The following is a 25,830-nucleotide window of genomic DNA, read 5'->3' as shown; positions in this document are numbered from 1 at the left end:
TATATTTAATTTAATCTTTACTCTGATAAAAAATTTTTCCTCTCTTTAATACTTAGCGATATAACATCACGCAGCTTATTCTGCTTTTGAATACTAATTGTTGGTATTCTACCTTGTTAAAAAACTGTTCCTAATGTAGCCACTGAAGATAGTCTGCTATTTTCAGACTGAAATATTTGGCAAATTGAAATATAATATTCTTGTGTAAACGTGTTTATATATTATAATAATGCAAGATTTGCTGTAGTGAAGTTAGTAGAAAGATACTGACCTCTGTATTTCATTCCCATGAAATAAAAGAAATCATGAGTAAATAACACTAAAAAATTGCAGGAAACAGAACAAAGGAAATAACCAAAAAAACAGGACAAAATCCATCACAAGAAATAAAAAAATCAAGGAAATAATGTAACTGGCACCACAAAAAACATACAGGAAATCAGAAATAGGCCAAATGAAATTGCTTTAAATAAAAGAACTTACCAAAGACAGAACAAAGAAAATCACAAGAAATAATAGACCCAAATAAAACAGCAAATAACACAAAAGTAAAAATTGCCAGAAATAAAACAAGAAATTGCCAAAAAAAAAAACAAAGAAAATGCAAGAAATAAAACAAAAGAAATCACAGAAAACATAACAAAAGAAATCATGAGAAACAAAACAAAGGAAATTGTTTAAAACAAATTCTGAGAATAGAACAAAAGATATCACAGAAAATCAAATAACTGGTTTGAAATGATGCATTAACAGCAAAACACAAAGGATTGGCAAGAAAACCTATATGTATTGCACATAAAATGACAATATGATCAAGTACAAATGCAACCAATAAAGGGAGACAAAGGAAACAGCGCCAGAAGAGTTTGGAATTACAAAAATTAAAATCCAAAATAATTAAATTTTATACTTCATATTTATGAATTTAGGGACACAAAACACACGTGTTGAAAAGATTATTTTACTGATTAATAATAACTTGACGTTTCGACCCCTGTATTGAAGTCATCATCAGAAGGATACATGTGTATAAGAACCAAGCTACATGCTGTTGCACTCTCTATGCAGGTAAATTACATCTACGTTGTTAACTAATCTTTTAAAACCAATTAAAACTACAATAAACTCTGCTGAAATCCTCACGTACTAGGATTCTTCTGGAATTATACAGTTCATATTGCTGTATTACGATTATCTTCTGGATTTGTACAGTACAGGTTGCTATTGAATGTTCAGAAAAGAAAAAAACACTTCACCAAGACTTCTTGTATTGAGATTTTTCTTTGTGGTTGCTATGAAGGCTGCAGATGGGTCCTCCACATTCTTAGAATGGTTAGACCATCATTTTTATTAAGATTCGGATCATGTTTGAGCATTTCACATGCTTCCTTGAATTTCTGCTCGAACCATGTTTTGGTGCAGTGTAGGGACTTGGTACCTTTCCAATCAATTCTGTGGTATGTTTGGGGTGCGTGGTCAGATAGGCCGGTTTTTCCAAAATGGAAGTATTTTATGTGTTGTTTGTGTTCATCCTTCTTGATTGGGATGGTTCGCCCTGTTTCCTTTATGTATGGAAACAGGGCGAATACAATGCACATGTTACATGTGCATTGTATTTTGTAAACCTCTGGGTGGGCTAGGTGTGGCAGAGGATCCTTGGAAGAACTGAGTTGGTGTCTGAATTTTGTTTTGGGTTTAAAGGTGGTTTTGATGTTCTATTTGTGTAGTGTTCTATTTTTTTTTTTTTTTTTTTTTTTTTTTTTGGAAATGCCTCTAACATAAGGTATGGCAATAGCATTCCTGAAATCTTTTTTGTTATTAGTGGTATCAATGTGTAGGATCTTGTGAATGGTTTTTATACTGTATCCATTTTTCATAAATGTATGTTTGATGGTCTCATATTCATGGTTAAGAGCATGTTCATTTGAACAAATAGTTTGAGCTCTGTGTCTAAGGGTGCTTATGACCCCTAGTTTTTGTGTTGGGTGGTGATACGTTTTGTGTATGTACTGGCCTGTGTGTGTAGGTTTGCAGTAAACTGAGAAGGAGAGACAGCCTGAAGGAAGACGTGTGACGAGTGTGTCTAGGAACGGAAGAGAGTTGTTTTTTTCTATTTCAATGGTGAATTGGATGTGTTTGTGTTGTTTGTTCAGGTGGCTAAGGAATGTATGTAGTGCTTTGCAGCCGTGGGGCCAAATAGCGAAAATATCGTTGACCTACCTGAGCCAAATTTTGGGCTTTAGGCATGCTGACTAGAGCTCGTTGCTCAAAGTCTTCCATAAAAGTTTGCTATGGGGGGGAAGTGGTGAACCCATGGCTGTACCCTCTTTTTGAAGGTCAAAATTGGTTTGCCATACGAAATATCCGGAGTGGAGTATGTGGGCAAAGAAGGCCGTGATGTCATGTGAAAATATGTTCTGTAAGAGCAAGATAGTATCATTAATTGGGACATTGGTGAAAAGGTAAGTTATGTCAAAGCTGACTAATAGATCTTGGTCGTTGAGTGTAATGTTTTTAATTTTGTTTATGAAATGTCGTGTATATTTTATGTAGGAAGGGGAATGACCAACCAATTCCTTGAGTGTGGCCACTAATTTTTTGGCTAAATGGTAATTTTGGCTGTCGATTCCTTCCACAATTGGACATAATGGTGTGTCTGTTTTGTATACTTTTGGCATGCCATAAATTCTTGGCATGTGTGCATACTGAAATATTAATTTTTTAATTGTTTCTTCCAGCCACGTGTTAAATGATATAAGTAGTTCAGTAGTTTTCTTTTTGTTGCGTTGTGTGGGGTTGAAATTTACCATTTGGTAGGTGTTGTGGTCCGATACCAAATGGTTCATTTTTTCCATGTAGGTTGTCCAATTTAAAACAACAGTGGCAATCCCTTTATCTGCTTTTGTGATAATAATCTGACGGTTATTTTTAAGGGATTTAATGGCCAGTTTTTCCACTTAGTTTAGGTTGCTGCTTAATTTTTTGATTGAATTTAGTAAACAGGCAGTTTCCATCTGTATTTTGTCAGCTTACAAAATACAATGCACATGTAACATACCATACATAGGGGAAACAGGGCGAACAATCCCAATCAGGAAGAATGGACACAAATGACATAAAATACCCTTTTTTTCGAAAAAACAGCCTTTCTGACCATGCACTCCAAACATACCACAGAATTGATTGGAAAGGTACCAAGTCCCTACGCTGCACCAAAACATGTTTCGAGCGGAAATTCAAGGAAGCATGTGAAATGCTCAAACATGATCCGAATCTGAATAAAAATGATGGTCTAACCATTCCAAGAATGTGGAGGACCCATCTGCAACTTTCATAGCAACCAAAAAGAAAAATCTGAATACAAGAAGACTTGGTGAAGTGTTTTTTTTTTTTCTTTTTTTTTCTGAACATTCAATAGCAACCTGTACTGTACAAATCCAGAAGATAATCGTAATATAGCAATATGAACTGTATAATTCCAGAAGAATCCTAGTACGTGAGGACTTTAGCAGAGTTTATTGTAGTTTTTATTGGTAATTTTTTTTCTTTTTTTATCACTAGAGGGCAGGCTAAGAAAAAAGATTAGTTGACAACGTAGATGTAATTTTACCTGTATAGAGTGCAACAGCATGTAGCTTGGTTCTTATACCCATGTATCCTTCTGATGATGACCTCAATCCAGGGGTCGAAACGTCAAGTTATTATTTTATTATTAATCAGTAAAATAATCTTTTCAACACGTGTGTTTTGTGTCCCTAAATTCACAAATATGAATGCTGATCACCGTGTAACCTTAAAAGAAAGAGTAATTAAATTTTAAATTGTTACAGTAATTTAAATTAATGTCACTTACCTGAAATCTTCATAATAAACTAAATATGTCCAATTGGTACCATTGATATGAAAAAAAATCTCAATCAGCTTTATCCCCTGCAATTACAAAAGAAGGAAACATAATGAACATTTTAGCCTGAGGGGAGGATAAATTGATAACTGATGTCAGTATCAGCTTCCTGATTCTCTAAAGATCCAATGATATGCATCTGGCACAAATTGGTACTGTTGTCTTAGAAGTGTAAATTAAAGATATATGGCATGATTTCTTTAAATTGGAAGTTCTTAGGAGTTTTAGTAATTGCTCATTTTGTGTTTGAGACTCTTTTGTCGATCAAGTAAAAAATTCCAAATTTCTCATTGAGAATTTTATTGTTTTGATTTAAATTTTTGATTTCAATTGTAAAAACCTAGCATTTACAGTCTGCACATACTTAATTCATTATGAAGATTTGAGATAAGTGACATTAATTTAAATTAATGTAACCGTTTGAAATTTAAACATTAATTCAAGATTTTTATAATTTCCTATTCTTTCAGTTCTTTCCCATTTCTTTGGGTATTGCTTGCATTAGTACTTCTTCATATTGTCATATTGTGAACTTTATGATTGTCATTGTTGTGTTCTATCATCATGTATGATTTCCGACCATTTCCTTTGTTCTGTTTCCAATGATTTTCTTTTCTGTCCTGTGATGTTTTTTTATACTTCCCTGTGATTTTCCTATATTCTGTTTCCTGTGATTTGTTTTGTTCTATACCCTGCGAATTTCCTGTGTTCCGTCTTCAGTGTACAATTTCCTGCCATTTCCTTTGTCTCCTGATTGTGGACATATTTCATTTGCTGGAAATTCAGTTTTTAGAAGTTTTTCATGAAGAATTTTAAATTTTGCAATAATGAGCTTATGATAGCATTGGTTCCATGAGACTTAGGTCGGTACATTTCTGTAGTTTCTTATAGCGCATTAGTTCATTTTAATAGCATACCCATGCATTCACCTCCCATCTGGTTACTTCTTTTAAACTTTGGAATGCAGATAAGGTTTCTCATTCATTGCTATCTATTCTTCACAGTATCTGACTTCATAACACTCAGGAGATATGCTGCCTACTAATTACTAGAAGTTAGGGGTAAAAGAGTTCCCCATACTCCATTTAGGTAATGAAATGTCATTCGAGGATTTATTTAGTTTTCATTTTATTCCCATCCCTTTAGTTCAACATAAACTCCTTAACTGAGAACCCACAGTCTTTCCATTTCCTGCTCAGAATTGTATAGTCATTCCTCCCAACTGGAGATAGTATGATAGATATGTCCTCTAATGCCGTGACCAGATATCATCTGATCTTATATCCCTTGCACCACTTGCTGTCTAAGATCTTCAGCAACTTTGTGAATTTACCTTTCTTTTGTTCTTATCATTTGCCTTTCTTTTGTTCTTATCATGTACCTTTCCATCTTCTACCTAGTCAATGTCTTTACAAACAAAATCTGAATGTTTTTATTTAGAATGTAAAATAGAATTTCAATGGAATGTACTGCTTGGAAAGAAGTCAACAGACACCATATTGTGAGGAACGAACATCCATGACATCCACCTTAATAAGATGTAGGACCTGTTAGGGGGGGGAGTAGAGATACAGTCCTTATGGAGGCAGTTGAATGTAAGAATGAATATAATATGCCAGAGCAAATAAGGACAACAAATCTGAGTGGGATAGTTAATATAAGGCATCAAGGTAGGGTTGGGGCTAATGGGGGTCTTAAATTCATGTACACTAATACTAGGAGTATTAGGAACAAGAAGGAAGAGTTTTTGGCCATGGTTGGCACTTCCAGACCACAGGTTATAGGTATTAGTGAAACATGGCTGACTGTAGATGATATAACTAGTGGGATTGAATGTGATGGGTATAGTGTGTTCAGGAATGACAGAGAGAATAAAATGGGGGGAGGAGTATTGTTGATGATAGCTGATGAGCTCCAGCCAAGGAGAATAGAAGTTGAATTGCAGGATAGAGAAAAGAGCACATTTGAGGCCATTTGGTGTGAGATTGTGGCTAGCAGAACTAAATATACAATTGGGTGCTGCTATAGACCAGGTGATGGAAAAGATGGTGGTGACAGTATGCACAAGCAAATAGAAGAAATGGGTGGAAGGAGGGTGATTATTATGGGAGATTTCAACTATGGTCGCATTGATTGGAGTGAGGAGAGGACACACGGAAGGAAGGAACTGGATTTTATGCGGTTATTAAGGGATAACTATCTGCGACAGCATGTAATGGAAAATACTAGGGGTCAGAGAGTGCTTGACCTAGTAATTACATCTGAGGATTTGGCTGTAACAAATATGACCACATTGCCACCAATCGGTGAGAGTGATCATAGGGTCTTAACTTGGGAGGTGGCTAAAGGTGTAGAATTTTCAATTAAGACAGGGTACATGTGGAATTATCGGGCTGGAAAGTATGACAAGCTTAGGAGTTTGATTGGTTCAGTGCCATGGCATGTACAACTGCAAGGACTAGAAGTTGATAGTGCATGGGAGGTAGTTAAGAAGTGCTTGCATGAAGCAATGGCTAACTGTATACCTAGAGTCCGAATAATAAATCAAGTAGGGGTTAAATGGATGAATAACACCATTAAGCTTGAGTTGCAAAAAAAGAAACAACTATGGAGGGAATTTAAGGAGAAGGGTGACCGGCAGGCACATGAATGGTATAAAGCACAGGCCAGAAGGGTGACGAGTGTGGTAAGAAAAGCAAAAACGGATTACGAAAGAACATTGGCCATGCAGGCTAAAGAGAATCCTAAACAGTTTTTTAGATATGTAGCAAGTAAAAGGAAAAATGTACATGGCAGATTGATTTTAAAGAATGCCGATGGTAGGGAGGTAACTGAATCAGTTGAGATAGTTGAGTTACTGAGTGAGCACTTTGCAAAAGTATATCATCCAGGTGGTGACATTGCAGAAACGAATAAACCAGTAGATTATATGGGAATTGTGGTTAATGAAGTGGAGGTGAGTAGTCTATTGCATAACCTCAATGTCAATACATCTGTGGGATTGGATGGTATACCAGCTCGTGTTGTACGAGAAGCAGCTAAAGAATTGTCAGTACCCTTGACCATTTTGTTTAATTTGAGTCTCGGGTCTGGGTTAGTCCCGAGCGGGTGGAAAGAGGGGAAAATAGTTCCACTGCATAAAGGTGGTTCCAAGACTGCTGTAGTAAATTACCGACCGATTAGCATATCAGGAATCATTGTCAAGGTCTTAGAGAAAATAGTCAAGAGGAAAATACAAGATTGGATAGAAGAAAATGGGATACTGTATCGGGGACAGCATGGTTTTGTGAAGGGTAGGTCATGCCTCAGTAACTTGCTCACGTATTATAACACAGTGACGGCTGAACTGGATAAGGGTAATGGGTTTACGGTGATTCTACTGGACCTTGCCAAGGCCTTTGACAGGATTCCACATGGAATTCTAATCAGTAAATTGCAGCATATGGGAATGGACATAGGGTTGGTGAGATGGATAGGAGGGTGGTTGACGGAGAGATATCAGAGAGTGGTTTACTCGGGAGTAGAGTCCAAGACGGCCTGTGACTAGTGGTGTGCCACAAGGATCTGTTCTTGGACCACTGCTGTTTAATTTGTTCATAAATGATATAGGAAATGATCTGAGAGGAACAGTTCATTTGTTTGCGGATGATGCGAAGTTGGGTAGGGCAATAGTGAATGCAGATGACGTCAAAATTTTGCAGGATGATTTGGATAGATTGGAGGTCTGGGCTAAGGAGAATGGATGTCAGTTTAATGTGGCAAAATGTAAGGTTATGCATTTTGGGGTGAAAAGATTGGCGGCAGTTTACTGCATTGGTGGAACCGTGCTCCAGGAAATTGATGAGGCACGAGATTTAGGAGTGTTGGTAGATAAGGAATTGAAATTTAGGGGACACATTGCAAAAGTGACCAAAACAGCTCATCAAATCACTTGGTTGCTGAAGAATAGGATGACAAGCAGAGACAAGCAGGTTATTGTTCCTCTGTATCGAGCCTTGATAAGACCCCATCTAAACTACTGTGCTCAGATTTGGTCACCTAGGTTTCTTCTTGATGGGGAGGAGGTGGAGAGGATCCAGAGGCGAGTGACCAAGATGATAGCAGGTCTGTGGAATGAACCGTATGAGAACAGGTTGAGGATTTGTGGGTTGCAAAAATTGGTTGATAGGCAGAGGAAGGGAGATATGATTGAGACATTCAAATTACTGAAGGGTTTCTATAAAATTAATTCAGAAGATATTTTTGAGAACAGGGCTGGTTGTGGGAGGACTAGGGGACATCCATGGAAACTGGGCAAAAGTGTGGTTAGTAAAGGTGTTAGAGCTGGGTTCTTTACTTTTAGAGTAGTGAATGAGTGGAATGCGCTCCCTGAGTCTGTGGTGGATGCTGTGACAGTGAATGAGTTTAAGGCGAGGTATGATAGATACTGTATGAATGTCAAATAGTTGTGATGAATATGATTTGGGGCCTCCCTCGATGAGTCCAATGACTCCCTGGAGTTGCCTGTAATAATAGTGATCAATGAGAATTTTAGACCATTCTTCCTGTAAGTATGTAAGGAGGTCATGAACTGTTGTGAAGCAGACATCAACCTCACCTGATGCTCCAATTCATCCCATAATTCAGTAGGGTTGATATCAGGACTCTATGGGGGCTAGTGAAGTGCAGTGACGTTACGAATAAAGAGAGACAAATCCCAATGAATTGTGCCTTATGACACTTGTGTCCAGAATGTATTGATACCTCTCGAAGTTCACTGTTCATAGTACCACAGAGTTCGGAGGCCAAACCAGGAAAAACAGGACCATACCATTGCACCACAACCTCCGATTTCCATAGTTGGGGTTGCATACTCTGGTAAGAGACATTTATCAGGCATCCGCCACAATCACACCCATCCATCTGCTCAGTAGCAGGTGTAGTGTGATTCGTTGCTCCATAACACAGGTTTCCAAACTTTCGCATTCCACTATACATGCTCCTTGCACCACTGAAGACAATGTTGCATGTTGGTCCTGGTAATGTGGGCTTTCATATTGCAGTCTATTGGAATCCGGGCATTGACTGGAACTCTGCATTCAACATGCCAGATGATGAATGGCAGTTTTTACATATTATCCTTCGTAGCACCCTGTCACGTTCAGTGAATATGGTAGGTTGTCCACTGTGGGTGGCACTTGCAGTTGACTCTCTGCACTTCAATCTCAGTATGATATCGCTGGTTGTTGACCTGGGATGGCCCAATTTCTCAACAATTTCCCAAATAATAGGCCTGCAACATGGCATCCTATCACAATGCATCTTTCAAACTCTGCCAGTTCCCTTCTCGCAGCCATTTCTCCCCCAGACACAGTTGCACTGACTTGGGAGCATTGTATTCTTTCAATTTATATGGCTTCAAACCCACGACTCATTACATAGCACAATGCATCTTGCCCTTGGGGGTGTCTGTTGAATTCTTTCCAAGCAGTGTATAGGTATGGTAGAAATCAAGGTCTGTATTAAATAACATGCAAAATAATAGGACCATAAGCTTATAAATATGCATCATAATAACATGAAACATTTCATGCATATTCTAGGACTCCCCCCCCCTCCTTTTTGTTTGTTTGTTTGTTTATTTTTGTTTTTGTTTTTAATACAAGAGATAGTAAGACCAAACCTGTCTAGGTTTCTTCATTTCTACATCCAGTTGTATACATAAAGATCTGATTTATGCTCTTGAAACAACATCACTCTAAACATCAAAATCTGATATAAACTTAAATAACTTTGTAAGCTTTATCTGGACTATATCAGTTTACTTCATATATTTGAAAGCATAAAAGGTATTTTTAATGTCTTGTGTACATTTTAGTATTCTTTTCTTTTGTATATACATTTGCCCTCTATTATATTGACTTTTTTTTTTTAATTAATTTCAGATGTCAGATGATATAAAAAGCCAAAGATCTGGTACCTTATACTGTCATAGTTTATATGTTACAGTTAAAAATTTTGTATGTCGTATTGGGGAAGATGCTGATCTACTCATGACATTGTATGATGCCACAAAAGGGAAATTCATCAGGTTAGTATTATATCCATTTATTTTTTTCCCAGAAAAAATGCACTTTTTTTTATTGTTCTTTAGTAACTTTGAAAGTTTTATCCTTTTACGAAATCCATCTAAATTATGTTTTTAATTACTGAGGTGCTTCCATCTGTGGTTTTGCATGCCATTTGAAAGAGACTTGATTTCATGTATCTATTACAAAAGAAATGGTTTCTGGGTCTCTTTCTAGTAATATTCATTAGCTGTCTCACATAGAAGTGGCCTTTCTTCTGTTCTTTAACTCCACTAAACAAGCAGTTATAGAGCAAATGCATACGAACAGACATATGAGGGTGGTCTGAAAAGTTCTTGGCCTAATATGTCTGTTCGTATGCATGTGCTCTATAACTGCTTGTTTAGTGGAGTTAAAGAACATAATTTCAAAATTATTTTTATTTTTCAACATAATCTCCCTTAAAACTAATACATTTATTCCAGCGATGCTCCAGCGGCATTATCCTGTCCCTGTAGTGGTTCTCAGTAAGATGTGCAAAATATCCCTCTACAGCTGCAATCACCTCTTGATTCGAATAAAAACGCTGACCAACGAGGAAGAGTTTTAGTTTTGGGAAGAGATAGAAGTCAGAGAGAGCCAAATCTGGGGAATAGGGTAGATGTTCCAACAATTCATAGTGCAGATCCCTTAATTTTCCGATTGCCCAAACACCTTTGTGGACAGGTGCATTGTCCGGATGAATTTTTTCGTCTAGTCTGGTTAAAAGATCGGAATAATATTTGCCAGTTATTGTTTTACCCTTTTAATCAACGCACAAAATCAGTTTTATTCTTATTAAAATGCTCTAAACACTGTTCAGAGATTTTCATACGAGTGCATTTTTGATCTTCTGTGAGCAAGCGTGGCACCCATCTTGCACAAAGCTTTTTCATTTGCAATTCTTCATGCAAAATATATCCTACATGTTCTTTTGAACTGCCTATAGTCTCAGCAATTTCATGCACTTTGACTCCCAGTCATCCAATACCATGTCGTGCACTTGATCAATGATTTCTAGTGTTGTTAAACTTTTTTGACGTCTTTCACGTGGATCATCTTCAAGGCTGATACGGCCACGTTTAAACTTGGAAGCCCATTTCTTAATTGTTGAAAATGAAGGAGAAGAGTGCCCATTAACTTTTATGAATTCAAATGAATTTCTTTTGGCATTAAACCTTCTTTTACAAAGAATTTTATAACTGCACGATATTCAATTTTATTCATTTCAAGGGATACAGACAACACTTTTGCTTCAGACAGCTGTATAAATCAAACTACTTGATAGAATGGCTTGCAATTTCACATGGATGCTTATGACAGATGTACCAACTTAGAAAAAAAATCTTCCCGATTGTGTTGTTGCCATATATGGTCGAGGCCAAGAACTTTTCAGACCACTCTCATATTACCTGACTGATAACATATTGGCTGATATCCAATCCAATCCTGTGGCTACATTCACATTGAGATTTCTTAACATCCTAAACACCTCAGATTCATTTACCCCTATTTTCACATTGAATTCTCCCCCATCACTCACTACATTATCTCTGGATAATGTAGTGAATAATGGGGGAGATTCTTCTGAGATTCTCTCACATGGCTAGCACATGCTACCGGAATGCAGATCAATATTTCCTTTTTGTAAAAGAATAGCTTCCTTCAGACTAAACTTTGAACTTCATATACACTTCTATAGAAGAAGAAGAAAATAGAGTTCAAAATTTAGTCTGAAGGAGGCTATTCTTTTACAAAAAGGAAATATTTATCTGTATTCTGGTAGCATGTGCTAGCCATGTGAGAGAATCTTAGAAGACTTTAGCTTTACTTACTAAATACGTTTTGCTGCATTGAGTCCAGATAAAACATTTGCAGTGACCTTGCAGGGGTTATCACTTATAATGGACATTTGGCTAGATTTTATGTGAATGGGACATTTAAGCTAATGACCATCATTTCAGTCTTTAGCTAGCCAACCTAGTTTGCTGAAAGTTGAGAGTGCATCCACTCTAATCAACAGGCTCCAGTTTCAAATCGCACTGTGGACATGGGATGTTTGTGATTGTTCGAAACAGAATTATTCTAGAAATAAATGCCTTCCAAGTTTTCTTTCTTAATAAAAAAGTTTTGGGTAAGAAAGAAAACTGCCAATCTGGATATGAAGTTTAAAAAGTTTGAGTAACACTTTTATTCTTTTATTAGGAGGTAATGCTGAAAGAGATTTCAAACTGAACCTATGCTAGTATAGCATACACAAAATTCTACGGTGCTGAAAGTCTGTAACAATCACTGCCAGTCATTTGGTATGCAGATAAAAAATCATGGGTGACCAAAGCTCTTTTTGAAGTCTGATTTACAAGCTAATTTTCTCCATCGGTTGAAAATTGTTGCAAGAATAATAATCATAGTTTTAAAACTTTATTGATTTTGACTAATACCCCTGTCCATTCCATGGGACTTGATGACTTGTGTGAAAATGTGAAGATAGTATTTGTACTGGCAAATATGACATTGTTATTACAGCCTCTGAACCAAGGGACAATCAAAGTTTTTAAGTCTTACTATCTGCGAAGAACTTTTGCACAGGAAATAATGCAATTTCATTGCCAAACTTCTGGAAAAATATACCATAGAAGATGCCATTGAAGAATGTTCGTGAGAAGAATATGAGGGCAGTTTGAAAATATCTTTTATGCAGTGCAAGTAATTTTGTTGGCTTTCCCAATCAAATGGGTAATGTTATTCAAGAAATTACTAATATTGAAAGAGAGCTTAGTTTAGATGAATTGTACTACTGTTCATGAACTACTGAATCATGTTCAGAAGATCTTAGTAAGGATGACTTCCTTAGATGAACACCATGTATACATAGTTGCATATGCGAAAGATTCTGAAGCAGACAAATAAAATAATTATAAAAGAAGTGATGTTTTGCACCTTAGACATACTCAAACAACAAGTTATAGATGCAGATCCTGTCATCAAGTATGCAAGTCTGCCAAAATGTGAGAAAGCTTTACTCCTGCTACCATCAAATGTACACAGAGAAAAAAAAAAGGAAGGTGGACTATGGAAATACTTCTATGTATTTTATATTATTCTATGGAAATACTTCTTCAACAAATACATGCAGTTTTCTGTTGTCATGAATGAACTTTTATTTATTCTAATCATTTTTATTCTCCTTCACAGTTATATTGCAATTTAAAAAAATGATTTAAAAAATGTAGCAAATTTTTTTCAAGTCCACAGGCTTCAAAATTCATGCAGTGTTTTCTCTAGACAGGTTAACTGAATTATTCAACAGATTTCTGCATATATACAGGCCATTAATGGGCAAGTAACATTCATTGTGTAGTGTATCTCTATCAGTTGTCATTTCCACAAAAAAAGGACTCTAGTATAGCAATGAGCATTCCAGATACAAAAGGATCTTTTCCTAGTTGGAAGAAATGCCAACAAGATCCATTAGGTGTGTAATGACCTTCACAGGCTAGTGAAATGCCACTACTCTGTTACTGGAGTTCCAAAATGATAAATGCCAAGTGTGTTCTCCGGAGTAGGGGTTCCTGTTTCTGTTTCCTCCCATTTCTGTGCATGCCAAACATAATTAGAGAACCAAAATTTCCTCCATTTCAAGAGTACATCAGTATGAATGCTAGTGTTGCAGGCTAGTTGCCAGATGTAACATGAGTCTGAACCTTTAAGTGATGAGTCAGGATGGGTCACCTACTCAGGCAAATTATACCCTGAAGGAGAGTCTAAGTAATGGTATATGGAAGGTGCTATTGAGGCCACACATATACGACTACTTCCACCACACATGACCTAGCTGAGAATGTTACTGCAGGTTATAGTATTATGAAATGACACATTAACTTGATTCCATTTTTTAATGATTGCTATTCCCTGCTGTTTTCTTTCTGGAATATACACTTTAATTGTTTTCACTTTTTATTTTATGTGTTTTCAATTTTATTTGTAGTAAATTATGTTTAATTTTAAAAATAATATGTGCATTACTACCTGTCATTATACAGGGTTATGTTGGCTTACTGAGAGTAACTAGTCAGATTACAATTTATAAATTGTAATCTGAAACAAGACATAACACCCTTTACAGAATTACAATACATTAACTCAAAAAGTCCCCACCTTCAGTGAGATAGGTGTGGGGTATTTCAGTTTAAAAGAAAGCTTATTGGATGAAGTTGTTCAGTCATTTTCATAGTTGGGGTTAGAGTCACTATTTTTGGAGGTAGAAAGCTAGGGTACTTTCCCACTCCCAGATGTCATTATTGGCATAGAAAGAAAAAAAAAATTGCCTGATAAGGAGGGATAGATTTGTGGCATTCTTTTTTTAGGTAGAAAGTGATGAATTATTTTCTTCTTATAAAGAATCAAATTTTGCCTGTTTCTGTTTCAATATCTCCTTCACGATATTATGGCTTAGTATGAGAATTATTTCCTAAACAAGCTTTGAATGCTCTGTCATCTGGTTTGGTTCATATGAAGACTATAATGACTTTAGTTTATTTGTCTCATCAATAATTTCCTTCAGATTTTGCATTGTAAGTTCTTTTGTAATCTATATATATAAGGTCTGACAACCTCTTTGTCGATGTCGAGAACCTCTTCTTTAAAGAGCTTTTTGGAATGAGACTAGGAAACTTCTTTGCACCTCCAAATGTCACCTCAATTCCAAGATTTCTCCAAACCATGCCACTTTTTCATTTTCTTTTTTGTTGTTGTTTAGTGGGGTTTGAATTCTTAAAAACTGGGCATCGATTTAATGCCATAAAATCTTATTACTAATGATAATATCTTTCACATTTGATTATATATAATTTCACATATATATATATAGCCACACCTTTCTCATCTCATTTCACCTTTTTCATCTCATTTCAGCGATACAAATTTCCCTATTCTTATCCATAAAGGTACACTAATTCTGCTTAAAAAAATTCATTAGCAACATTTTTTGTGGATAACATAATGGTAAACTTTTCATCTCTTCAGAAAATTATATTGAATCACCAAAAGTCTTTTAATAATAAAAATTGTTGAAATGTTCCAAAATCCACACACACACACACACACACACTCTTGTTAGTACTTTGAGTAAAGCTTCTTGGTAAGAGGGTAGTGATGTGCGACATATGACCATAGATTGTTTTATTCTCTTCTCACCAATATTTTCTGCTGATATATCTCTTTCTTAATTTATGTCTATGTACAAATCACTTGAGCAGTTATTTTCAAGAAGCAGTAAAATTTCCTCCCTTTATGAAACTTTTTGAATGCTTTGGTTTTCAAGTCCTTACTAATTATAATATTTTCAACTGTTGAATATGTAGGACATCTGTGTGTACTCTATATTAAGTGCATACTCTTGACTGAAAGTACCATGCTCAACATTTGACCATCAAATGCTGTATTATATCTTTTTTTTTTTTCTTTTTTTTTTGCTACCTGCATGCTATGTATATCATGAGATCAAATTATAAATTGAAGGTTTTTTGGTTTTGATTTTTTTGCTCTCTAATTGGAAACAAAAGCATATATTAATGATATATAAATATGCAAAAATGTGAGTGAAAATTTGGTGGGTGTGAAAAATTTCATCGACTGCATTGGTATAGAGTATTTATTTTAATTTATGAAATTTTGTAAATTCAGTTATTTACTTTAATCCCAAGTATATAAATGTTGCTAATAAATATCAGATTTGCCCATTTGAACTGAAAGAAAAAATAAAATTACGTGTCTTTGACAAATCTCAGCCATGGTGGATGTCACCACAATTTTTTTAAAGCATTCCAAAAGAAAAATAATGATATTGAGTAATGTAGATTTCACAGAAGTGGTTATCATGTTGTTAATTAATATCCTTTGTATTATTAATAAAATATATATTTTTATAAATATATATATGTATATTTTATTTATTTATTATTTTTTTTAGTGAAAATTATCTAGTTAAATGGGGCAAAGAAGGACTTGCTAAAGATTTGGATCAGTTGAACAATCTTAGAGTTCTCTTCACTGTAAGTTTTTTTATTTTTTATTTTATGATGAGGAGATTAAAAAGTATTTAAGTAAACCTGTCTATATATACATTGCTTGGAAAGAAGTTTACAGACACCATAGTGTGAGGAACAAATAGCCATGGTGCCCACCTTAATAAGATGTAGGACCTTCTTTTGTTGTAACGACTGTAGCAGTCCTTTAGGGTATATTTCCACAAGCGATAGCAATCAATGAGAATTTTCAACCATTTTTCCTGTAGGCATGTAATGAGGTCCTGGACTGTAGTGGGGTGGACATCACTTGACCTCACCTGATGCTCCAGTTCATCCCAAAGATGTTTAATAGGGTTGAGATTAGGGCTCTGTGGAAGCCATTCAAGTGTGGTGATGTTCATGTCCACAGCCATGCAGTTACAGCAGCAGCCTTATGATATGTTGCATTGTCCAGTTTGGAGTTCAGTGTTTGTGGCACCACAAAAAGAAGTCTGAGGCTAAACCAGGAATAACAAGACCATACCATCGCACCACCACTTCTGAATTTAATAGTTAGGTTATACACTCTTGTAAAAAAAATAATTCACTGGGCATCCACCACCCGTCCATCTGCTCATTAGAGTATGTAGCATGAGTTGTTGCTCTTGTACCACTGAAGACAATGCTGCATGTTAGTTCGGGTAATGTGAGGCTTGCATACTGCGGTCCTGCCATGGAAACCCATGTTTTGAGCCTCAGTTCTAAATGTTTTTGTGCAGATTCATGTTTCATTTGATGCCCGGAACTCTGCATTCAGTGCGTCGGCTGACAAATGGCAGTTTTTACATATCATCCTTTGTGGTACCCTATGGCCACATTCGGGTAGCACTTGCAGTTGACTCTCTGCACTTCCTCTTAGAATGGTACCACCCATTGCCGATTCGGGATGGCTCAATTTGATAGCAATTTGCTGAACAGATAGGCCTGCAACGTTGCATCTTATCACAACACCTCTTTCAAACTCCATCAGTTTCCCTTTTGGCAAGGGCCATTTCACTTGGACGCTGACTTGGGAACATCATATTCCTCCAATTTATACCAGCTACATACACATGACTCATTACATGGCATGATGCACCTTACCTATGGGGGGGGGGTTCTATTGAATTCTTTCCATAATAAATTTAGTTTAATTCTTTATCCAAGTGTAAGCAAACAAAGTTTGTGCCTGAAGTATCTTTAGGACTGAGGCAACTCGTGGTAAAGGTGGACCAAGCTCTCATCACTCCTTGTCTTAGTATCTCCCATAATGCCAAGCACATCTACATCCCTATGCATTAAGGGAAGGGCCACTACCCAGACCGGTTTTGACCTTTTTTGAGGTCTCGTCAGTGGGAGCCAGACCTGGAGGTGGTGATACTAAGGCAGAAGCAATGGAGAAGTTATATTTACCTATACGAGTTGCCAAAAGGTGTCTAACCTTATTATTCAATTACTCTGGATTTAGAGAAAGATGTTGGAAGTTTTTTCCCACTTGGTTAGACTATAATAAATCTAGTTTAATCCTTTATCCAAGTGTAAGCAAACAAAGTTTGCACCTGAAGTATGTTCAGGTGCAAAAAAAAAAAAAAAAGAAAAAAAGAATTCTTTCCAAGCAGTATATTTAAATCAGAACCTTAAATATATTTTTGTTTTATACCTGTCTTGATTTTGTTGAAGACTTTCATAGATTTGTGGTTACTTCTATGATGTTAAGCAGTGGAAAGGCCATTGTGGGTTCGGTTGTAGTCATTGACTGTATCTTATTCTAGATGTTTTTTCAAATTGATTCAAGTTGTTATGGTAGGCCAGGCAGAAATAGGGTTAATGATGGATGCTAGTTCAGTAGAACAGCATGCATAGAAACACTTACAAGAACGGGATTAGTCAAGAACAAATCATTTGTGAGATAGTGGCTTGAGTCACTGTAACTAGTACCATCAGTTGGCTGAACTCTCCTCTTCTTGAAAATTGTCAACAATTTTTGGAGAGGATTTTGATGAACCACCTCAAATTGTCAGAGCAGTATTCTAAGATTGGGAAGATTTGGGATTTATGCAAAATTAAAAGATGGACAAGTGAAACATAATCTTGAACAGAAAAGGACTCCACATTTGTGGAGGACCAGACATGCTGTACATGTAATGTATTTCCCCGAGGTACTTATCAGCTCATCACAAGAGGTCTGGTCTTTATCTGGTGAGTTAGGTATTATCAGAGGTAAGGAGAGAAACTGATATCTTGTTTTGTAAGAGAAACATGCAAAGTAAAGTTTTGGGTAGTTCTAATTCTAGCCCTTCACTGAAGATAACTGGGTTTTCATCACCTTGAAGAATGGATTGAAAACAACCTATGAATTGGACAGTATCTTGAAAGTTGAAATGTCATCATCATCAAATTCCTGCCATGTACCCTCAAGGGGTGTACAGGATATGATAGTACTTCATGAAAAATTTACATCATTACTAACTTCCTATCTACAATTTTCCTCCAGATCAGTCTGAGTCTGTAATGTATGTAAAATGAGTCTGAGAAGCAGAGCTTACTGTCATCATCAAAATTATATACAAGGGTTTAAGGCTATAATAAATTTAGTTTAATCCTTTATCCAAGTGTGAGCAAAAAAAGTTTGCACCTGAAAATATCTTCAGGACTGTAGCAAGGTGGTGCAACTGTTGGCAACTCGGAGCAAAGGTGGACCAAGCTCTCATCACTCCTTGTCTCAGTATTTCCCACCATGCAAAGCACATGTCCTTGCGGACATGTATAATGTTATGCATTGAGGGAAGGACCACCAGTTTCGACCTTTATTGAGGTCTTGTCAGTGGGAAGCGGACCCAGAGGTGGTGACACTAAGGCAGAAGCAATAGAGAGGTCATATTTACCTATATGAGTTGCCAACTGGTGTACCACCTTATTATTAAATTACTCTGGATTTAGAGAAAGAAGTTGGAAGGTTATTTTGCACTTGGTTAGACTATAATAAATTTAGTTTAATCCTTTATCCAAGTGTGAGTAAACAAAATTTTCACCTGAAAATATCTTCAGGACTGTAGCAAGGTGGTGCATAACATTATACATGTCCGCAAGGACATGTGCTTTGCATGGTGGGAGATACTGAGACAAGGAGTGACGAGCGCTTGGTCCACCTTTGCTCCGAGTTGCCAACAGTTGCACCACCTTGGTACAGTCCTGAGGATATTTACAGGCGCAAACTTTGTTTGCTCACACTTGGATAAGGGATTAAATTAAATTTATTATATTCTAACCAAGTGAAAATAAACTTCCAAGGGTTTAAGGCTTATGTGAGTTAGATTGGGATGGGTTGTTATGTATTAAAGCCCAAACAACTCAGGCAAGTATTATGCCTGTTAATTGTCTGTTATTTGAAGTCAGTGAAAGAAGGTCATGTATACAGAGGAAAAATACCCTGATTTATTCTTTCTTTGGAAGAGAAATCTAAAATAAAAATAGAAACCAATCCATCATTATTATATGCACTTAGCTCCTAGAGGGAAATCTGGCTATTCACTTACAAGGGGTGGAGGGAACACAATAAGTTAGCATTTTGTTGAGGCATCCCACTGTTGCTAGATCCTATCTTGGAAAAGGGCTTTTTTTTTTTTTTTTTTTTTTTTTTTTTTTTTTTTTTTTTTTTTTGTAGAGTTAATCAGCATAATTATTGTTATTGGTGGTTGTGATTGCTTTGCTTAGGCAAGATGCAAATAATTGTGAAATATGATTGTGAAGAATAATTACTGTCGACCACCAGCAGTGCATCTTTGGATTTCATGGATTAGATTGAGTTATTACATCGCTTTGTAATAATAACAGTAATGTGAAGAGAATTGTTGATATTAATTATATGAACTTAATTGTGTAGTTCTGTTATAGCATCCTGTCACATTCCATGATTGTACTTGAGTTTAGGAAATGATGGCAGAAATGGCAAATGATAAATTATTCTTAAGTTTGCAACTTAAGCATTAATATATTACAATTCCTTTTCTGTTTTTTCCTTATACTCATTAATTATTATTTTAATGAAACTTTCTTTAACATATCTCTTTTCTCTTTTCTTAGGACTTGGGAAGCAAAGACCTTACCAGAGAAAAGGTTTTCTTAATTTGTCAAATTATTAGGATAGGTAAGGTGTGCTAATTTCCTTTGAGAAATCCTTGCTCAGTGCTCTTCACTCAACATAAATTTCTTCTTGGCATCCTTTATTGTGTCTTGAAGTTATTAGTTGAGATTCATGATCCACAGTATCTGTTATGTAAGATAGATTTGCCCTGCCTGATTGACTGAGTGGCTGATGTGTATGCTATGGAACTTTGTAGAAATTTTTAAAAAAAAGGGGGGGGGCCTGTAAAAATCGAAAAAACCCTTTCCCTTTTTTCCCTTTTTATATTTTAACTAGGGGGACTATGTGCCTATGCCCCCCCCCCCCCCAAGTTCCGAACTAGTAGGCCGGTTCTCCTTGAATTTTGAAGACTCAAAAGGGTAGGAGGACTCTCCCCCCACCAGTTCCAGACTGGTAGGCTGGTTCTCCTTGAATTCTGATGACTTGAATTTTGAAAACTTGGGTTCCCCTGGTGCCTAGGGTAGCCCCTGAGTTTTAAGTCTTCAAAACGGGGCTCTGACACCCCCCCCCCCCCCCCGACGCATATAACATCCAACCCCTCGAGTTCTGGACTGATAGGCCGGTTCTTGAATTCTGATGACTCAAATTGTGAAGACTCAGAAGGGTCCCCCAGCACCTACGCCGTCCAGCCCCCAAGTTCCGGATTGGTAGGCCGGTTCTCTTTGAATTCTGAAGACTCGACACTCAGGGTAGTCCCTGAGTTTCAAAACATTTCAAAAAACGTAACATAATAAGGCTTATCATTTTATATATATAGGGTAGATATAAATTTTCCTTTTTATATATGGGTACTATGAGAGCTCTACTCCAATCATCTGGAATTCGGCTCTCTGTCCAGGCCTTCTGAACTATGCAGTGCAGCCACTGCAAGACTTCTATACATCTATACTACTATATACTATACTACACATTATACATTTATACATAATTTCTGGTCAAATATCATCTACTCCTGCTGCCTTTCCACATTTCAGGCTTTTGATGGCTTTTTCTACTTCAAGTATGGATATGTATTCCTGACTGCATGCCTGGTCAGTGTTTTTTACCACTGTGCTGTCATCATTGCTTGTTTCATTTAGCAGTTTTTCAAAGTAATTACTCCATACTTCAAGGATATCTTTTTCTTCTGTTTTCATGTCACCTTTATCATCTCTAATTCCTTTTACAGGACTCTTTCCTCCATTTCTGAGCTTCTTCATCAACCTCCAGAATCTCTCTCCACCTTCTTGATATTTATTTTCTATGTATGGTTTTCCCAAAAGTCATGGGAGGACCAAAGTCTTCCCATGACTTTTGTTTAGCTAGTTTTACACAGTGTTTAGCTTTCTTACATTTGTCTATGTATTCTCTAAGAGCACAAGCTGAATTATTTGCCAGGAACTTTTGATATGCTTTCTTCTTTTCCTTCACTGCCTCTTTAACTTCCTGTGTCCACCAAGATAAAAAAATCAGAACTCCACCATGGAGTTCTGATTTTTTTATCCTTGCAGACAACCTTACCACATGCCTCTCTGGCAGAATCAATCAATGATTTCTTCAGAGCTTGCCACTGAATCTCCAAGGTTTGATTCCTGTTCTCAAACTCTCATTTTTTCTTCAATAATGTTTGTATATTTTAGTCTACAGTTCACATCTGAGAGCTGCTCAACTTTGATTCGTTTTAAAACTTTCTAACGTGTTCTTTTCAATATGCAATACAATTTTATCCCGCTTAAGACTAAATGGCGATCACTTCCAATTTCAAATTTCAAATCCTCTGTACACTCTAGTGTCCTGCACCAGAGAGAAAACATCACTATCAACAATAACATAGTCAATGAGACTTTTCTTGTTCCTTGCCTCTTCTCTCCATGTGAATTTGTGCACATTTTTATGTTGGAACATGGTGTTAGTAATAACCAATCCATGTCCTGAGCAGAAATCCATTTGCCATTATTATTAGCTTTGCTCTTTTCTCCAAAATTTCCCAAATTATTTTTGTGTGTCTGACAATCATTTCCTGCTCTGCTATTTATATCCCCAACAAGGACCAGCTTTTCCTTTTTCATTGTGTCAGTTGCTTTCTCTAAAGCCTCAAAAATTCATCCACTTCTACCTTAGTAGAACCTTCTGTGGGACCATAGGCACAAATAAGTCTCATTGTCCAGTTCCTCATTCTGATATTTGCCCACATCACTCTACTTGATATTGCCTGCCATGCAAGAAGATTAGCCTTGTATTTAGTGTTGAATAATATAGCCACTCCTTCTTTTCCTTGATTCTCATTGCCTGAATATAACATTTTGTATTTGTTGCTCAGAAAGATCTCACCAATTTTTGTCTTTTTTGTTTCAGTCACCCCTATTATATTAGTCTAGTACTTATCCATTTCCTCAGCTAGCTCGATTTCTTTCTCATTCTGGCTTTTTATATAGTATCAATCTTGAACTCTGGTGATGTTTAGTTGGGACGTGTTTTAGGATTTGTTCCAGTTACTGACCTTTTGCTGTTCACCCTGGTTCCCTGTTGAAAATAACGGGGACCTTGTTTAACTGGGCGATGCCCCAGGTGGCATGAAATTCTGTCATGTTGTACCATTATTTTATATTGTGGTTTAAGCCATTAAAAATACAATTTGGTTGGCTAAATCCCATATTTCCAGCCCATCCTTGTTTGTTCAGCATCCAGGTAGATACCTAATAGGGTGCACCACAAAAAAGGTGAGGATTGGACATTAGGTCACACACACCCTAGTTGGTTCTCCACGTTCCTTTAAAGGCTATGTGGAGGTCTCCTCTCAGTTATACAGCTTTGACCTTTAGCTTAAATATAGTTTATGATTGATTAGGATCGGATCTAACATTGAAATTGCGATGTAAATTTTTATTATTTCAATTATATTATAGTTGGTCGTTGCATCCATATTGCAACTATAAATGTTGCATGAAAATGAATAAATCAAATGTTTGAATTGATATTTCTCTTTTATTATAAAAAAACAACCATCCTCCTCTTTGTATCTTTCCTTGAGGCATTGCAGGCTGCCAGTTTGACACCCTTGATATGCCCTATAGATATTTTAGTACCTTAGGTTAACATCACTATGCAATTTATTGCAAAATAAAAGCATGTTCTGCTTAGGATGCAGAACTTACAGCTGTAGAAACTCATATCTAATTTTGTGTTTCTTCATATGGAGACCCTGCAGGATGACTTAAATAGACTTGTGGTATGATCAGAGGTAAATGGCTGTCAGTTTAATATGGCAAAGTGTAAAGTGATACTTTGAGAAGAAGACATTGCAGGCTATATACTACACTGGTTTTCATATAAATTAAGGAACAGAAAAATCACAGTAACTCAAAACCTGTAGGATGAATTTTTATGCAGTTTAATGAAAAGCAGTGTGATATGAGATGTGAAAAAATCACCCACAAAAATTGTAAATAAATAGTTTAATTTAGTAATATTTTGGTACATGATGACAATGGTCAAAAGCAAGAGGTCAAAATAAGATTGTCAATGTCCCTCAGTAAGGAATATGGTCACCCATCAAACAATACAGGCTCACGGTGATGGTTTGTACTGTTTATAATGGTGTCCAGCAGCTCAGTTGGTAATAACACCCATTGCTCCTGCAGTGCTCTCCTAAGTCCCCTCATGGTTTTGGGGAGGGAGGGAGTTTCATACGTGCAATAGCCTCTTCTTTGTCCACAAACTTTTTTTCTGATGAGGTCACACACACTTGTAGGATAAATGTTTCATTTATCCTACAAGTCTTGTAGGATACATGTTTCATCTATTGCTCCCATATACAGACAAACATAGCAGTCCAAGACCTCATCTCTATAAGTTGCAGCATTCATAGTTCTGCTAGGATGCACAAACAGGTTGGTGCATAAACTTCTCCATAAACAATACTGACCACCATTGGTTTTAGATCCAGTTGATATGGAGCCTGGCCAATTTTGAATGTTCTCTTTTGTGGTGTTAGGATAGTGGTGTAGGCTACCAGTCAGCTAGCATACAGACCCCACTATTGTGTGAAGCCTTCCGCATATTCTTGAAGTAGATACCAGTGTTCTTGTAGCCAGTGCGACGTCAAATTTTAGCTGATTCAGAGTAACACTTCTATTTCGAAGTAGATAATTGGAGCTGTCAGTCATCTGCTCTGGTTGTAGCCCCTGTGGCTACAATCAGAGTGGATGACTTGGAATTTATTCCACAGTCTGTGAACCATGGAATGACTCACATGTAACCATCTGGTTACTTCTGCCTGAATTTGGCTGGCTTCTAGTCTTATGATGGTTTGCCACCTAAATTCATTAGTTAAATAATGATCTCTTGCAACCATATCCAAGAAATGTGCTATCACGAAATGTCTTCTCACTTCAAACACAAAAATGGAAAACCACTCCTAAAATGCTTTCTTTTATGCTATGGCTCATTTACATATACCACTGACAGCACCACTCATTTTTATATGATAACCAGATTCATCATGATGTTTTACATAATGTATCTGACTTTCATAAGTTTCTTCCTGCCACCCAGTGTATAATAAAGAATAATTGCAGAATGAAGTTAACAGAAAGACCCATATTTGTTAGAAAACTATATACTTCCATTATGGGAAAATCAAAGACAAAGAGACATTGCTTGCGCATGAGTTATTGCTTTGTTTTAATAACATTGTTTCAGATTACTAAAATTGTTATTTAATTACATAATTCAAATGAACAGTCTCATCTCATCCCCCCCCCTCACATATTAGACTCAATAGTTCATGACCATGTGCCTTGGTTTTTAGAAACCTGATTATCTGTGATAGGGTAATTAATCTTAGGAGATGGTTTGAGAACATTACTGGTTATGAACGTGTCATAGTTATGGCTGAAAAGATACTATTCCATAAAATTTACATTTAACATTTAGGTATTGGGAAATTCCCATGTTACTCCTCTTAAACTATTATTTTTACTGCTATTTTAGCCTGTTTTCATTTAGGAGTGTCCCTTATTTTAAATACATTGGCTTTTTACACAAGAATTCTTAGGGTATTATAAGTGTATTTTAAAGGTAAATATATGCAGACAATTAGAGAAAGAAATTTTGCACATACCGTATTTGGATATTAGGATGTCTTTGTTCTCCATACTTCTGCTGTTAGGCTGTTAAAGGGGGATGTTTGAGGCAAGGTTGAAAGATTAATTAGAAAACCTGTTTTTTTTTTAAATAATATATATATATATATATATATATATATATATATATATGATTAGTACTATTAACTCGGGGTTGGGATATGTTCATTTTTCTAAATTAACTGACTTAAAACCCAAGAATTATAACACAATGACATTTATTTGAAAAAACGCAACATGTTTCGTCAAGAATGACTTCATCAGGCGATGAGAACATAGAAAGATATTAAAAGACACGAAATTAACATTGACACACTCTAAAGCTATACAATTATAAAGCCATAATATTCGACTGTAAATATATAATTTACAGTCGAATATAAATATATAATTTACAGTCGAATATTATGGCTTTATAATTGTATAGCTTTAGAGTGTGTCAATGTTAATTTCGTGTCTTTTAATATCTTTCTATGTTCTCATCGCCTGATGAAGTCATTCTTGACGAAACATGTTGCGTTTTTTC

At 36.2% G+C, this 25,830-nt stretch overlaps 1 protein-coding gene across 2 annotated transcripts in view; it reads left to right on the top strand.

Moving 5' to 3' along the window:
* mbc (dedicator of cytokinesis protein myoblast city) overlaps window positions 1-25,830 on the top strand; it is a 643,249-nt gene that overhangs the window by 144,978 nt on the left and 472,441 nt on the right. For both annotated transcript variants that reach the window (XM_090391142.1, XM_090391141.1), the window contains exons 8-10: window positions 9,829-9,974; window positions 15,962-16,043; window positions 20,121-20,184. In XM_090391142.1, the coding sequence (XP_090247268.1) occupies window positions 9,829-9,974; window positions 15,962-16,043; window positions 20,121-20,184 (292 nt within the window). The remainder of the gene's footprint in view (window positions 1-9,828; window positions 9,975-15,961; window positions 16,044-20,120; window positions 20,185-25,830) is intronic.

The sequence above is a fragment of the Typopeltis vanoorti genome, chromosome 4 (genome assembly GCF_054136105.1).
Source record: "Typopeltis vanoorti isolate ZY-2024b chromosome 4, IOZ_Tvanoo_1.0, whole genome shotgun sequence".
NCBI classification, from domain to species: domain Eukaryota; kingdom Metazoa; phylum Arthropoda; class Arachnida; order Uropygi; family Thelyphonidae; genus Typopeltis; species Typopeltis vanoorti.
The sequence above is the reverse complement of the archived record's forward strand: the minus strand, read 5'-3'. Positions and strand labels throughout refer to the sequence as shown.